The 16,102-nt window shown below is 48.6% G+C and overlaps 1 protein-coding gene across 1 annotated transcript in view; it reads right to left on the bottom strand.

Moving 5' to 3' along the window:
* Nucleotides 1-3,303: 3,303 nt before the first annotated feature.
* The window catches only part of GLB1 (galactosidase beta 1), a 59,267-nt gene continuing 46,468 nt past the window's right edge, over nucleotides 3,304-16,102 (bottom strand). Inside the window, exons 14-16 of the mRNA XM_087824894.1 lie at nucleotides 15,798-15,929; nucleotides 13,400-13,651; nucleotides 3,304-3,878 (exon numbers count right to left, since the gene is read on the bottom strand). Coding sequence (XP_087681020.1) covers nucleotides 3,624-3,878; nucleotides 13,400-13,651; nucleotides 15,798-15,929 — 639 coding nt within the window. The 3' untranslated portion in view covers nucleotides 3,304-3,623. The remainder of the gene's footprint in view (nucleotides 3,879-13,399; nucleotides 13,652-15,797; nucleotides 15,930-16,102) is intronic.

The following is a 16,102-nucleotide window of genomic DNA, read 5'->3' as shown; positions in this document are numbered from 1 at the left end:
AGGGACAGTCCAGAAAGGGACAGCTCAGTCAGACCAAGAGCAGTGGTTGGGCTTCAACCCAGAGCCACCTAATCCAATGATGTGCACACTGACCAGACTTTCCTCACAGCCCACGAGCTATTGGTCTCTGCTAGCTGTCTATTCTACCACAGACCAGACAAAATCCCTCACACTGACTAAGAGTGATTTCAGAAAATGACTTATTTTCTCACAAGGCAAGAAACAAAGACTATACAAGATCATTTCCTATTGGTGTCATCTGACAGATAAATATTGCTTGTTGGAAAACAATGAAAAAAACCCAAACTCAGATTAATAATGGTAAACAATTTCACTCTGAATAAACTGGACTTGCTGAGAGAAAAAAAGATTGACAGATAAACAGAGACAAAAAGAGAGAGACAATGAACAGCCTGAGGCAGGGCAGGGAAAAGGGGTAGGAATGGACTTGGCTCTGCTGGGTGCTACTCTGCCACTATTTCAGTCCTCGTTAGTCTTAGAAAAGATGTTCTGAAATTGTTTGGCAGTTTCTTCAAAAGTTAAACACTCATTTACAATGTGACTAAACAGTTCCACTGTGAGGTATCTACCGGAGGAAAATGAAAACATATGACCACACAGAGAATTGCACATGGATGTTCAGATCAGCATTTTTCACAATAGCTCAAAACTGGAAGCAATTCAAACGCTCACCAACTGACAAATGAACAGACACAATATTGGTATGTCCGTACAATGGGGTGCTCCTTGACAATACAAAGGAGCACATTTTTGAACGTGCTTCAATGTGGATAACCCTCAAACACACTGTGCTAAGTGAAAGAAGTCAGACACAGAAGACTACCTAGTGTGACCCGGTTATAGGACATTCCTAAAAGGTGAACCAGAGAGACAGAAAAGAGATTGGTGGCTTGCCTGGTGTGGGGGTGGAAATGAACAGTTCCTGCATGAGAAAACTTCCCGGGGTGAAGGAAGTGTTTTAAAACTGGACTGTGGAGATGGCTGCACCACTGTATAAATTTAGTATAACTCATCAAACTGTATCTTAATATGGGTGACTTTTATGGTATGGATACTATACTTTAATAAAGCTGTTTTAAAACAAGATGTTCTGCAGGTCATATAAATCTCAGATACATATAACCACCAGCATGAAGGAGAAGGCCATGACGTTCATCGCAAGGATGATTGAGAACATGGTAATATTCCAAGAGCCTCAGTGCTGTGATTGGGTTAGCACAAGCCTGCTCAGAAAGCCCTGGAATATTAAAATCACCTTAGAGATGAAGTTAATATAAAAGATTTGCATAGCAGGCAATAAAGATACTATCCTTATCATTTTCTTTTTAAAATATGTTTTTACTGCTTTTAGAGAGAGAGGAAGGGAGAGGGAGAGAGAAAGATAGAAACATCGATGATGAGAGAGTCATTGACCGGCTGCCTCCTGCACGCCCCTGACTGGGGATCGAGCCCGCAACCCTGGCATGTGCCCTGACCGGGAATCGAACCGCGATCTCCTGGTGCATGGGATGACACTTGACCAACAGAGCTGCACTGGCCAGGCTGCCCTTATTTTCCAAGGTAGCATCTGTACAAGAGTTCAGCCCGGCCGGGCGTGGCTCAGCCATTGAGCATTGACCTGTGATCCAGGAGATCGGGGTTCAATTCCCAGTCAGGGCACATGCCCGGGTTGCAGTCTCGATCCCCAGTCAGGGGCGTGCAGGAGGCAGCCGATCAATGACTCTCATCATTGATGTTTCTGTCTCTCTCTCCCTCTCTCTGAAATCAATAAAGATATATTAAAAACAAAAAAGAGTTCAGAAATTGGGAGAGACTAAAGGCACATCCCGTTTGGAGAATGACATTGTAGAAGATAAATGTATGCCCCTCAGAGGGAGTATAGATGATGGATTGGGAGCCGAGTCCAGGGTGGTGCCATTGGTACCCTGTTTTCCAGAACTTGACATCCTGGACAAGGGAAGTCATGTTGCTGTAGAAAGGCGAAAAAACCAAAAGTTTGCCTCACACTGACAGGACAAATCACTCTGGCTTTGGGTGGGGACAGGCCAGGTTAGAATCCAGCTTTGCCTCTCGCTGAAGCTTTAAACGGTTTCATCTGTAAAATGGGCTTACTGCTGCCTCCCTTACAGCGTGGTTCTTGGAGGTCAGCGAGAGAACGGAAGTGCACACCGGGCGAGGCGATCCCGCTCCCCTGCCCGGGCCTTCTGGAGACTCCACGCTGGCCTCCGAGACAGGGGAGGTGCGGTTCACCGACGTACTTAATGCTTTAAAAGGGAACATGTCACATATCTGGCCAAAGCTTGTCACTCGGTACAGCTCTTGAGCATCACTTCACACATTTTTGGTAACTTAGCAGTGGAAGGCAGAGTAATGCAAGAGGCCCGGGCCATGCAGCACCTCCTTCACCCCGAGGGCTGCAGAGCACGGAGAAAACACATCCTCTGGAAAATAGTCCTACAGCAAGTTCTAGTCTCAGCGTGTCTCAGCTCCTGAGCTGCGCAGTTTCCAAACTCCCCGTGATTCCCACATCTTCGTTACTGATGTCTATGAGACGGGGGAAATGTACTATCAGGAAAATACGTTGTGGATTAGCATCAACATCTTTTCTTTCTCCCTCCCTTAAAAAACACATCTCTGTAAAGGATTTAAAACACAGGTAAGCAAAAGAGAAAAAGTGGGCAATCTCTGGAGCAGCACCCAGGTAGGACCATGTTAACAGTTTCGTTTGTTGTTCCAATCCTTTGCTATGGGAACATAAGCGTGTATCGATATATTACGTATGCAATGCGTGCCTGGACACTAGAGCCAGACAACCTGGGTTCAAACCCTGTTTCTGCCACTTACAGCTGTGTGTCCTGGCAAATCGGGGAAGATGACAGTACATTCCTCAGAGTCCTTGAGAGGGACAAGCGAATAAAATATATAACATGCCCAGAACTGGGCCTGGTATAGGACAGTGCTCAACAACAGAGAGCTGCTGCCTGGGCAGGTCATGCATATCCGTGTATGTACATAGAACATGCACTCATGTGTATGATTGTCTATGGACATGTACAGGCCTGTGTTAGCATGTGGATGGGTGCAATTGCTACATCTAAACACACAAAGTAAGGCTGAACTTTACATGAGGATCAGAAAAGCAGCAGTCCACTAGATCAAACCAAGGCGATTTTCCAAGCCTTTGAACCTCAAGTGAGTGAAGTGGCTTCTTCAGCCCACTCAAGTCTGGTTATGATTTAAATCAGAACCTATCACTTAACATATGCCCAACGTCAAAAACGGTAACATCACAAGTGCAAATTTTATTTCACAAAAAGACAACATGATTCTTCCAAAATAGAAATCAGAAACACCTCGAAAGCTTCTGTTCCAACTGCAGATATACCCATGTACTGCTGGGCTGCCACCCCCATGACATGGCCATGGTGGCGCTTGGCAGGGGTGGGTCAGTCACTGCAAGGCTGCAGGGAGACCTCAGGTGAACATGCACAAGCTAAATCTATCTTTCAATTGAACTCTCCAATGAATGCTGCTGCTGCAAGGGGACATGTGAGGTATGTGAAAGGCTAGGTCCCAGGCTTTCATTGTCACACACGGTGCTGTCATGAGTCTTCATCAGGCAGGTCCTGAAGGAACTGGCTGTAGGTCACAGCTGCACTGATAACCGGCTTGTCCACGAACTCCACGGTGCACAGTTCTGGGGCGTCATCACTGCAGGGTGCACGCTCCAGTTCCAGCACCGTGATGGTGTTCGGGGCCGACGTCACCAGGATGTGCCGTGGCACAAACAAGGTCATCTGGGGGCCTCGTGCTGGCCAGTAGCGACCAAGGTTAAAGCCATTAATCCACACCTGACCCTGGAGAGAGAGAGGGGAAGAAACGATCAACCCCAGCTTCATGAATCCTGAGGCACAGGAGAGCCTTGGGCCAGCCGGTGGAGGGCAGGTGGAGGCGGGAAACGCCGCCATGAAGGCGCTGTCCCCCGACAGTCCAGGCCTGACAACCAGGCCCAGGCCAGTCTGTGCTCCAGCATCCTGCTCGGGTGACTGGTCAAGCAGGGCAGGGAAAACGTGTTTGATCCCTCTGACTGCCTTCAGCAGCCACATGTCAGTGCTGGATAACACTGTGGCTGTTTTGCCAAGTTTCTGCACTTTGTCCTGGGTTCTGGAGGACTGTCTGTCTACATACCAGCCTCTCCCTGACTCTTCGGTACACAGAGAGCTGCGGAATGGTCCCCCAAGGCCATCTGCTCCTAGAGGCAGGTCCTGACCATGCTGTCTTCATGCACTAGGTGAGCACAGGGCCTGCAGCCTGGGACACACAGGTCCCAGGAGCTGTCCCCGGTCCCCAAACAACCCCAGAAGGATGTGGGGGTGGGGGAGGGAGAGACAGGGGTCCACCCAGTTGGGTGTCTGTATTACTGCTGTGTTTTAATGGTTTTCACACCAGCATCAGAGTGAGAGTGGCACATCTGCTTTAAGGAGCAGAGGGGACACTACAAGCTGCAAAGGCAATTTCTGTGAGTAGGAGAAGCTGCTTCCGCTACAAAACTGAGAGCAGAGAACCTCCTAAAGATAGGGACGATGGTTGGGTGTGGCTGCACAGCCTCCCTGCAGGTGCTACATTCGCTCCTCGGGTAGGACTTCACTGTTGGCTGAACAGGTGGAGCATTCTATCACAAAGAAAGAGAGCAAAGGAGGGGAGATCACACGCAGGAGAGAGAGAAGGGGGGAGAGAATATGTGGGAGAGGAAAGGGGGAATAAAGGGCGAAGGAAGGGGGGGAGGGAGACGTAAAGAACTGTACCCCACAGTGACCCAAATACAGACAGTCCCCAACTCAGGATGGTTCAACTTATGATTTTTTGATTTCACAAATTGTGCAAAAGCGACATGTATAATAAATTACATAAGATATTATTATAAAATAGGCCTAGTGTGAGGTGACTTTGCCCAACTGTAGGCTAATGTAAGTGTTCTGAGCATTTAATGTAGGCTAGGCTAAGTAAGCTATGATGTTCGGTAGGTTAGGTGTATTAAATGCATTTTCAACTTAACGATATTTTCAACTTACGACAAGTTTATTGGGGTGTCAAGGAGCATCTGTATATTGAGGGAGAAACTCCGGAGGAGGCCCGATCATGACTGTCATGTGCTGAGCCCTGGTTCACAGCCACGGTCACTCATCTTAGAGCTACTCAGCTGCTCAGCTTTGGGTCTTTCTTCAGCCTCCAGGTGCCCCCTCTATTCCAGCTCCCTCTGAATTTCCCAGCTGGGTTCAAATCTTAGTCTCACCCCTTACTGGCTGTCTGACTTTGGGAGGTCCCTAACTCATATGGGCCACTGGGGACACTGAGGACAGGAGGACTCAGTGCATGTGGACACAGCGTCCAGCACCGGGGAAGCGCTCAGTGCGTGGCAGCCCTCCTCACACAACTGAAATGAAAAGATCCGGGCACCCACATGCCCACAGAAGGCCGGTGATTAAAGCCACCTGTTGGCTGGATTAAGTCATTTAGAAAAAGAATGACAGTTTCCCAGTACTCAGAACCATTTCACTCATTTTTTCACCACGGGATGTGCTATCTCGGTCCATCCTGAAAGGTATGTACCATGGCAGCTTCACCAGGTTTTTATCAGTTTAACATCTGTGGGTGCCTTGTTTTCACAGTATTAATGAACAACAACACTTCACTTTTGCGGTCAAGGGGGTAGGTAGGTTCAAGGGTAGATTAGCGAGAGGGCTCTGTGAGCGGCCCACAAGGAACAACAGCCCATGTGGTGCCCACTGTACACTTGGTTCCAGGCAAGAGCCAAGCCAACTCTTGACCAAAAAGTGAGGTGGACAACGTTGAGGTCTGGTCCCCTCTCATACCTCAAACTCCATTTCATAAGTATCCAAGAAATTGTCCCTCACATCCCTTGGGCTGAATCAAGCATGTCCCCTTGGAGAGCTGGGGACCATTTCTTTAATTCTCCGCCACTAGAGGGTTCTGGGTCACAGTGGCCAAAAGAGGACCTTGAGATTGGGAAGGCGGAAGGGAAGCAGCGGCCCTCACTCTTGGGGGCTGTCACAGCTAAAGTCAGGCCTGATGGGAGCAGGGGTGCCTGTGGGTCCAGCTCGTCCTTGGTCTCCTCTGCTCCTTGTCCAGTTCGTCTTCCTGAAGGCTGCCTTGCTGGCCAACAGTGCAGTAGCCTCACAAGGCAGCAGTCCCAAAGACCCCCCTGTGAGCTCCCCAAAGTGCTGCTTGGGTAGCTGGACTTACTCCTGAGATGCCCCTGAGGTGCCGACCTGACCAGCACAGGAGGGCTGATGAGTGTTTCCTCCTTCGATTCTCTGACCCCTCTTCCAACACCCGCCTTCCCAGCTGCTCCCACACTTGTGTGAGGGCTAACTCCTAGTGAATACTGCTACACTAAAGCCCCAGCCCCATCCTTTCTCCCTGGAACCACTTCTCCAGCAGAAAAGTGGGGTCATGAGGAGGAACAGGTCTGTATCAGGCTGAAGGTGCCTATAAGACCCCAGTGGTAGGCGCTTGGATGTGGTGCTCCGGGTCCTCAAAAGTGCTAGTTGGGTGTTACCAGCACACCTGTGGGGATGACATCCTTTGAAAGTGTAAGAAGGGGGCCCAGAATCAAGCCCTGAGACCTGAAACATAGAAACCAAAAGAGAAGCCTGAGAAGGAACAAATTGGGGGAAGAAAAACCAGGAGAAGTTTGGTCACAGAAGTCAGAGAAGAGTTTCAAGGAAGAGAGTGGTCACCCATGTCAGACGTCACATGCCAAGAGGCCCAAGAAATGTCCAGGTAACATTCCACCACATAGGCGCTGGTGGCCTTGGCAGGAACAGCCTCAGAGGCGTGTGGGAACAGAATAGTCCTTCCCACCCATCGCCTTCTACTCTGGGGTCAGTTCTACTGGTTGTGACCTTTTCCTAATAACTCCAGACGTGGGACAGGTTCCTCACCTCTGCAGTCCCATAACAAGCACTGAATATCTATCTTTAACTTACATTAAACCCACCTCTGGATTTATACAGACTTATAAAGACCGACAGGCTTTCCACAGGATGCTGAAAACATAAATGATCTTATTTCATTATACTGAACACAGCTTTATTTTTTTTGCTATGTTTCTAGATTTTATGGCCACCTCTTTGAGGCCAAGACTAGATAGCCTCTCTTGACTGATTAGTAAGTACTTGGGTCTGACTATGTCCAAAACAGAGCTCCTGATCCTTCACCTGCTCTCCCTGGTCTTCCTGCCTCAGACACTGACAGCTCCATCCCTCCAGTTGCTTGGCCCCAACTCTGGAGTCCTCCTTGACTTCTCTTTCTCCAACACCACACCTAATCTTCAGCAAATCTTGCCTTTTCTTTTCTATACAGATCTTATACTTCTCTCCATCTACCACCACTCAAGTCCACAATTTCTTACAGGGTTACTATAGTAACAATTAGGAAGAATATAAATGCGATGTTTCCCTACTAGCAATGCCCTTGCCTATCATGTTGACATGCTCAACAGCCAGTCATTAAGTACTTCTCTCTGACACATTCTACACACTGTTGCCACATCCATTCATAACTCTGATGCTTAAAACCTCCCCTAGTTCTACAAAGTTCTCAAGGTCATCTCCAAATTCCTTGATACACGAGGCCACAAAACCACCGTTTTAACTGTATTTTCCACCACTCTGCTCCTCACTCTTTCTGAGATATTTTCTTTGACTTTGACCAATTCTCCAATTCTTTGACTCCAACTGGGTATCCAACAACTCATTTCTGGAACCATCTACCTAGAGCTGAAGTCAGATACCACAAGTTAGAGAGCCCAGTCCCCTAAGACTGGCCCCACTCAGACACCAGTTGCAGGTCTCAAGCTACCTGTGCTTCTGAACAGCAAGCTATAAATTAACCTCCCCTCCTTAGGTTTAATAATTTGCTAGAATGGCTCAGAGCATTCAGGAAAATATTTTACTTGTATTTATGGGTTATTATAAAGGGTACAACTCAGGGAGGGGCAGATGGAAGGGATGCATAGGGCAAGGTATGGGGGTGGGGTGTACAGCTTCCAGCCCTCTTCAGGTGCACCTCCCAACATCTGGGCGTGCTCAGCGACCCAGATGTCCAAATTTCCTTGTTCTAGAGTTTCTATAGAGCTCCATCTCCAGACTCCCATCTCAACCTTACCCCAGAGGTTGGGGGGGTGGGGCTGAAAGTTCCAACCCTCTGATCATTTGGTCTTTTGGGTAACCAGTCCTTAGGACAGGACTGGTGACAAAAGGAATTTCTGGCTTTGTTATAAATTCTTTTATTTCGTGATTTTTTTTTCTTTTAACACCTTGAAAGAGGTAATGTTTGCCTTTAAAAAATAAAACTACATTTTTAGTCAGTATTCTATTTTGATTCTTAGCTTTTCAACGCCTAATTCTGGTTGAGGAAAAATGGGACATGCTCTGTTATACACCCAAGGCTACAACAAGGGGCTAAAAATGCAGGAAGGCTGCAGAGGACATTAATATGAGGTTTACCCACCCCCATCTGGAGGAGAGATAAACAGTACAAATGTCACTGCATTGGCAGAACCCAGCCAGAGCACGGCGTGTCTTAGGGAGCTTGTGGTCAGACAAGAATTCTGTGTTGACACTTGCTGGCCTGGGATAGAGCAAAACACGTCCAATCGTCTCCCACTGAAATCCCAGCTGATGTTCAGGCATTTACCCAGAAAGCCACATCCGACTCAAGCAAAGCCAAAGTGATCAGAAGTGATTTTTTATCTCATGAATCATTCTTACCAGTGGCTTCATTCACTAAATCAGGGTAGTTTCTTTACAGCCAGTAAACAGCATAATAAGCCAAGAGGCTGGAGGCAAGGGCCTTGACAGGGCCGCCCCGATGGAGGAGGGTTAGTGTGCCAGGAGACAGAGGCTTGGAAATGGTCATTCAGCCCATCCTCACCCCCACACCCCACACCCCACAGCCACCAAAGTGCCCATTCTTCCAAAAGTCCGACCTCAGTGCCCCGTGGGAGAGTGCAATCCATCTGTTCTGTGTGTGCTGTGATTCAGAGCCTCAGGAGCTGGCCAGGGGCAGTTCTCAGCACCAAGGACCACTGCTCGCCAGCAAATAACAGAATCCTCTGGATGGATGTGTGTGTGTGTGTGTGTGTGTGTGTAAAGCCTTACATACAATTCACTCATTTAAACTGTATAATTCAGTGGTTTTTAGTATACTACAGAGCTATGCAACTGTCACCACAATCAATTCTAGAATATTTCCATCACTCCAAAAAGAAACCCTGCACCCTTTAGCAGTGATGCCCCATCCTTCACCCCAACACTTCCCTTCTCCCCTTTACCTGCTCTAGGCAACCACTAACCATCCTGTGTCTAAAGATTTGCCAGCTCTGGGCATTTCATAAAAATGGAATCATATCATATGTAAGGTTTGTGACTGGCTTCTTTCATTGAGCATGTTTTCAAGGTTCATCCACGTTGTACCATATATTAGTACTTCGTTTCTTTTCACTGCCGAGTGACAGTCCCTTATAAAGATATACCACGTTGACTATTCACTCATCAGTTGATGAACATTTGGGTTTTTCCGCCTTTTGGCAACTTTGGATAATGCTGGTGTGGACGTCTGTGTACCAGTTTTTGAGTGGACATATGGATTAGACGAACTTCTGGGGGGCCTGAACCCTCTGACACATTCACAAACATTGTGTGTAATTGTACTTTTCAAGCATGAAGGTGCAGAGCATTCATCAGACTGATGAAATAAGTCAAGAGGCCCTGCCTGGATAATCAGAGAGCTCTTGGGTGGCTGTTGAGGCCTAGTTGGGTACCGCCTGCCTTTCTTTCTCTTCACATGGGCCTTCAACTCAGGCAGACCTGGGGCTCACCACCTACTTCCGTACCTCGTACCTCTCTGAGCCTCTATCTGCTCATCTGCAAACTGGAGATAATGATATGACATTCTACCACATGTGCCACTCTTGATTATGGAGATAGTATCTCTAACGTTCTGAGCAGACTGCAGGGTCTGTAACTCTTGGGTATGACATCCTTATGACCTGGCCAAGGTGAATCACCTCTGACCTCCAAAATGTCCCCTTGCTTTTCCATTTCTGCACCTTTGCTTCTACTATTCTCCCACCTGAAATTCCTTCCCTGACAAGTTCTGACAAAGGGCCTTCCATCGTTCCGGCCCATTTCAAGCTCTAGCTGAGCCACCCAGCCCTTCTGAGAATCCCTGTGAAGGACAGGTTCTCTTGCTGCTTTGCATCTCTGCAGAGGTCTTCCTCTTAAGGCACTAAGTCGACACACTTGGGGAGCGATGACTTGTGCTCGGGTCTTCTCCTCTGCCTTGGCCCTGCATGCACGGCACCCAGCAAAACCCCTCTTCCTCCCGTTTGCTTTCTTCCCAGGGTTCAGCAACACGGGCATTTGTGCACCTGTTTGCCCGAAAGCATTTACGGAGCTCCCGGGCGCAGGAGGAGGGCAGGCTGGAGAGTAAGCTGGGCGCTGCCAAAATGCCCCTCCCGAAGCTCATGACTCAGTGGACGAAACCGAGGTTCCGACCCGACCCGAGTGTGATGAAGCATCATGATGCTGAGTCCAGGTGGGGCACAGAGGGCCTCCAAAGAGGACGGGCCCATCCTTTCCTGGACTGAGGGTCTAGGGAGGTTTCAGGGGGGCCAGTGCCAGCCTTGACAATGACTGTGAGGGCTCGGTGGGCAGAATGAGGGAGTGAAAAGGTATGAACAAGGGGAAGACAAGGCACAGCCGAGCACCCAGAGGGAGGGGGGGAAGAAGGGGGTGAGGAAAAAAGGGAGCTGGCCAGGAGCTAGAATGGGAACCCCAGGGAGGGCTCTACTTTGGGTTCGGGTCCTAAAGACCCCAGACGCCACTTCTTAGCTGCAACACGGGAGGCGGCAGAGAAGACTGAAAGGCTGACAAATGTGGGAGGAGGGAGTATGAGAGCGGGATCTGGGCCTGGAGGGGGAAGGTGGGGAGGGGATTCAGAGCGGAGACTTCCTCCTAGAGGCCACGGGGCAGGAAGCGAGGGGGGAGGCAGAGAGGTGCCCGTGACAGGAAGCTGAGGAACAAAGGAGTTACACCTGACAGCAGGGTGAGTCCTCAGCGCGGGCCGGAGGCGGGAGGAAGAAGTGGCCCAAGGACAGTGAAGGTCAGAAAAGGCCAGCTGAGGGAGGGGCAGGAGACAGACCGGGGACTGCTGGGCAAGCTGAGGGCCTCAGGGGCTGCAGTGAGGGGACCGTGGCCCTGACGAGGGCGCCGGAGAGGTCCCCCAGCAGTCCCCAATTATGTATTTCCACAAACATTTAGAAAGCAAAAAGCATACCAAGGCATTGATTAAACACAATCCCTGTGCATCTTTTGCTCTCTTCTCTCCCAGATACTAATATATATTTTTCTTTTTCGGCCACACATTCCAAAAAGAATGTTTATATTCTAGTAGCCACACGTACGTTCATGGGTTCGTTCCCTTCCCCTGCACTCCTCAGGAGCATGCGATCTGGCTTCAGTGCCCTGCAGAGCACCCGGGGGAGTCCCAGGGGCCTCCCCATTGCTAAGCCAGCAGAAGGGCTTCTGTCTTCACTTCACATGTCCTCCCGGCAGCATAAATGCCCTTTTCCTCTTACTTCCTGGGTCTCCCCCCTCCGCCTCTGTCACGTTTGTATCTCTCAAAGACCAGCCACCCATATGCAAATGACCTGGTACGTATATTTCCAGCCCAGGTCCCTCCTCTCAATTCCCAACCCTTGGCTCCAGTGGCTCTCCTCCAGTATCTCCTCAGAGCTATTCTCAAAGGCTCCTCAAATTCACTCTGTCCAAACCCAAACTCATGCTCTCACCGTCCCAGCCCAAGTCCTCTTCTGAAGTTTCTTCTTTCGGTAAATGGTACCATCTGCCCAGCTGCAAGTCTGGAATCTAAGAGTCACCTGGGCTGTGATCTTTTCTTTAACCACCCCCCTATCCAATCGATCATTACATCTTATGGATTTAACTTCAAACATCTCTTGAATAGTTGATGTCATCTCCCACCCAACCCGTTCTGCAGACTAGGGTCAGAGAGGTCTGTCACATCACAATCATGTCATGTCACTCTCCTGCTTCAGTGGCTCTCAACATAAAGACAAAATTTGAATGCGACTAAATTGGCCTGTTCCAATCTGGCCTCTACCCACTTTCTAGCCTCTTCTCTGAACCAGGCTCCCCTTTCTGTGTTTCACACATTCGTGTCCTTCCTCACACTTGCCCTTTCCCCTCTAAGCACATGGCCTTTGCACATGTTATCTCCTCTGCCTGGAACATGTCCCTCTCTCATTTTGCCATGTTAATTCTTATTTATCTTTCATATCTCTCAAGCATCACCTCCCAGAGTAAGGCTTTCCCGACCTCCCTGACAAGGCCAAATGCTCCAATTATTATCAACTCCCAATATCTCTTCTTAGTTCCCACTGCAGCTACAGTTTTACCACTTAATTTGGGTTACTATATGATTCGGTCTTCTCCCAACTAGTCTGTAAGTTCCATGAGGGCAAGGACCACACCTGGTTTTCTATACAGGGTGGGGCATGGGAAATAATAGTATAATTCATAAATAATAATACAAAAATAAACTGTTCTTTGTACTCACGATTGTAAACCTATTCTTGTCCCACCCTGTATCATTATTCCTTAGTGCTCGGCACAAAGTCTGACATATAGTAGCCACTGAAAAAAGCTTTACTGAATGAATAACTGAGTGATCATGACAAGGTCATCTTAAGATGAAAATAGGACTTGAAATGGAGAAAATGACAGTGAAGGAAGACATCCTAATGTCTTCAAAGAACAAAGGAGAGTGACTGGGGGGTAGCATGGCCAAGAAAGAGTTGAGGATCATGTAGGCAGAGGTGGATGTCCCCGGGCCCGGGGCCGTGTGAAGGTGGGGGGTGTTATGGGAATAAGGAATTAGGCATGGACGAAAGAAAAACGGGCCCTCCCAGAGATTCACCCCTTTGCCTGGGCCAGGTTTTCTTCAGAGTAAAGAGGGAGCACCGCTCATAATCAGTATCCAAAGGGGCTACAAGTTTTCTTAGAGGAAGCAGAAAAGGTGCCATTTGCTAAAGGCAATTATCAGTCGACACAAATGGGGTAGATGGTGCCGCCTCCAAGCTGGCCATTGAATCCCTACAGATCTGCCATGGTCCCGCTCCTGAGGAATGGCTACACTAACAGAGAAAGTTCTCCACTCCCCAGACTGCCACGTGGCATCTCATGAGCAACTCTTTTTGATTCCTTCTCACTCAAACACTAAACACCAGATGCTTGAGGCTTTGAATTCAAACACTTCCTATGACGACACCTACCTTGGTCCATCCGGGAAACTGGATAAAGGTGTCCTGGGGCAAGTCTGGGATTCCACTGGGAATGGAGAAGTTCCCCACGTAAAAGGCCGGGAGTGTGTAGTTAGATGAGCTGTAGGCACAGGCTTCACCACGGCAGCTTCTGGCATTGCCGTACCAGCCTCCCAGGTGGCACACCGTGTTCTCAGTGTCCAGTGGGAAGATCATCCAGTCCGTGAGGATACTGGAGTTGAGGGTCAGGTTAGAAACCAGACCCTGCAAAGGAGAAACAGGGCAATGAGCTGGGGTGGGGAGGAAAAGGTGTTAAGTGTGTCTGTGTTCCAGTCCTGAATTTCTGGGAAAAGCAAAGTGGGATATGAAACACCACCAGTAAATGAGACTCAGTGTCGTACACCCAAGTGACACAGATCTGGCTTAGGAAGAGTCACACTGCCTTGGGAAGAGACGTGTTTCCCAAGCCGCAGCTTTCTCTCTCCTTTGCAGACAAGATGTCCCCATAAAAGGCCCAGCGTTCTGCTTCTACAGAAAGGGGGCTGAGCTAACTAGAGTGTTTAACCCCCACATCCCCAGTTTTCAGTGTTTGATTCAGAGCCATTGCTAGAATGGAAGAAAAGTTGGAATCTGAGGAATGCAAAGGAACATTCGGCTCACTGTAGAGGGAAGGAGGGGAGACTCTGCCCCTAACGTATAACCCAGAGCAAGCAAGTCTTGACCTTGTGCTACTCAGCCGTACTCACAAGGATGATCACACCTGAGGCCGCTTACCTGTTGGACTAAATGAGACAATATGCACGAGAATACTTTGATGCAATAGTCCTTCCTTATGCGTGGGGCATTTGTTCCAGGACCCCCACGGATGCCTGAAACCACGGGTAGTACCTAACCCTATACATACTGTGCTCTCCCCTATACATACAGACCTTTTCACTTAAAGGAAGCACTTTAGGGTTTCTCTTTGGTACATCTGAATTGCCAGCATCAATACTTTTGAGCTTTGGGGCCACTACTAAGTAAAATGAGGGTTACTTGAACACAAGCACTGCAATACTATGACAGCGATCTGATAACTGAGATGGCTACTACGTGACTAACAGACTGTAGGGTACACAGCGTAGGGGTGCTGGTGAGAGCCAGGTAGGACGGCCACTAATTAGAGCCTGTAACAGGGACATTTCTATTGGAGACAAAGGTAGCCCCGGCATGGCCATTCCCTAAGGCTATAATTGCCTTCACTCTGAGCTGCCACAAAGAGGGATGGGAAATAGCCCGACACTTGTCCTGTCCTAGACAGGGTGGTGCTCTAATTCCCTGGGTGCAGGCCTTCTCTCCTCTAGCAGATGGTGAGATAGCAGAGGATCAATCTCAACATCTCTGCATTCCCTGAAGCACCTGGCACAAAGTGTGAGCTTAAGAAATGTTTGTTGAGTAATGCTTTAAAAATATGTGTGAGAAAAACATATTTGGACTAGACACTTGGGCACAGAGGCGAGAGGCAGTGCACCAAGGCTTTGCACAACTCGAGTGTCATGGATCGTCCACACCCAGAAAACAGAGCAGACCCAATGCTAAGCTGGCTCTGCTGGCAAGGGAGTGCCTCTCAAGAGTTAGGTGCGTTTTATAAGCAAAGGAAAAGCACAGTGGAGTGGTTTCCTCCTGTTTATTTCTACAGGATGACTGAACTCAAAAGCAAGGGAAGGGCTCTGTCTGTAAAGCTCGACTGTCTCATCACCTGCAGAGGAAAACAGGTCTTCAAAATAACCCGACTTCTAGGTTGCAAAACAAATCAGGGTAGGTTCACTCATCCAAGTTGACAAAGTATGTATGCTTTTTTTAAAAAATATTTTAAAAATTTGATTTTTTTTTAAAGAGGTTCCTAGGAAGGGAGATTCAAAGTGAAAGTGAAACATTGATTGCTGCCTCCTTCATGCCTCCTACACAACTCGGGCATGTGCCCAGACCAGAAATCGAACCGGCAACCTTTCCGGGCACAGGACAACGCCCAACCAACTGAGCCACACCAGCCAGGGTCAAAGTGTGCTTTTAAGAATTGCTTCTATGTTAACAGGGCTGGAGGGAAAGATTATGAGTGAGCATTTTTATTTTTATTATTTTTTAAAAAATATATCTTTATTGATTTCAGAGAGAGGAAAGGCAAGGGAGAGAGAGAGATAGAAACATCAATGGTGAGAGAGTCATTGATCGAGCCCACAACCCGGGCATGTGCCCTGACCAGGAATTGAACCCTGATCACCTGGATCCTACGTCGACGCTCAACCGCTGAGCCACGCCCGGCCGGGCTGAGTGAGCATTTTTAAATAGATTTACAAAACCTTCCTCTGATGGCATAGGCACAGTCCTGACAACCTCTGAACCCCGCTCCTAACAGTGAGGCTGGTCGTACCTTATAATCATTGATGAAATGGCCATAGTTCACCCGTCCCATGTTCTCCACCAGAAGGTCCAGGGTGGCTCCAGCTCTCCCTGTTATGTTCAGAGTGGTCTCAAAGCTTCGGTCAAGGATTCCTTGGGGAACCTGTGGGTTCAATGCCAAGTGAGAATTACCTAAGGTGAGAAGGTCAGCAGAGAGGCAGCTGGCTCAGTTGATTCAGCACTCATTCCTGCCTTGAAGTGTCACCAGACTGGGGAGGAAATGTTTGATGGCCCCTTAGTCCAAGTCACTGGCCAGGTGGCCAACTTCCTCCAGTC

The sequence above is a fragment of the Miniopterus natalensis genome, chromosome 15 (assembly GCF_054644295.1).
Source record: "Miniopterus natalensis isolate mMinNat1 chromosome 15, mMinNat1.hap1, whole genome shotgun sequence".
Classification (NCBI taxonomy): Eukaryota; Metazoa; Chordata; class Mammalia; order Chiroptera; family Miniopteridae; genus Miniopterus; species Miniopterus natalensis.
Note: the sequence above shows the minus strand (reverse complement) of the source record. Positions and strands in the feature narration are given on the sequence as shown.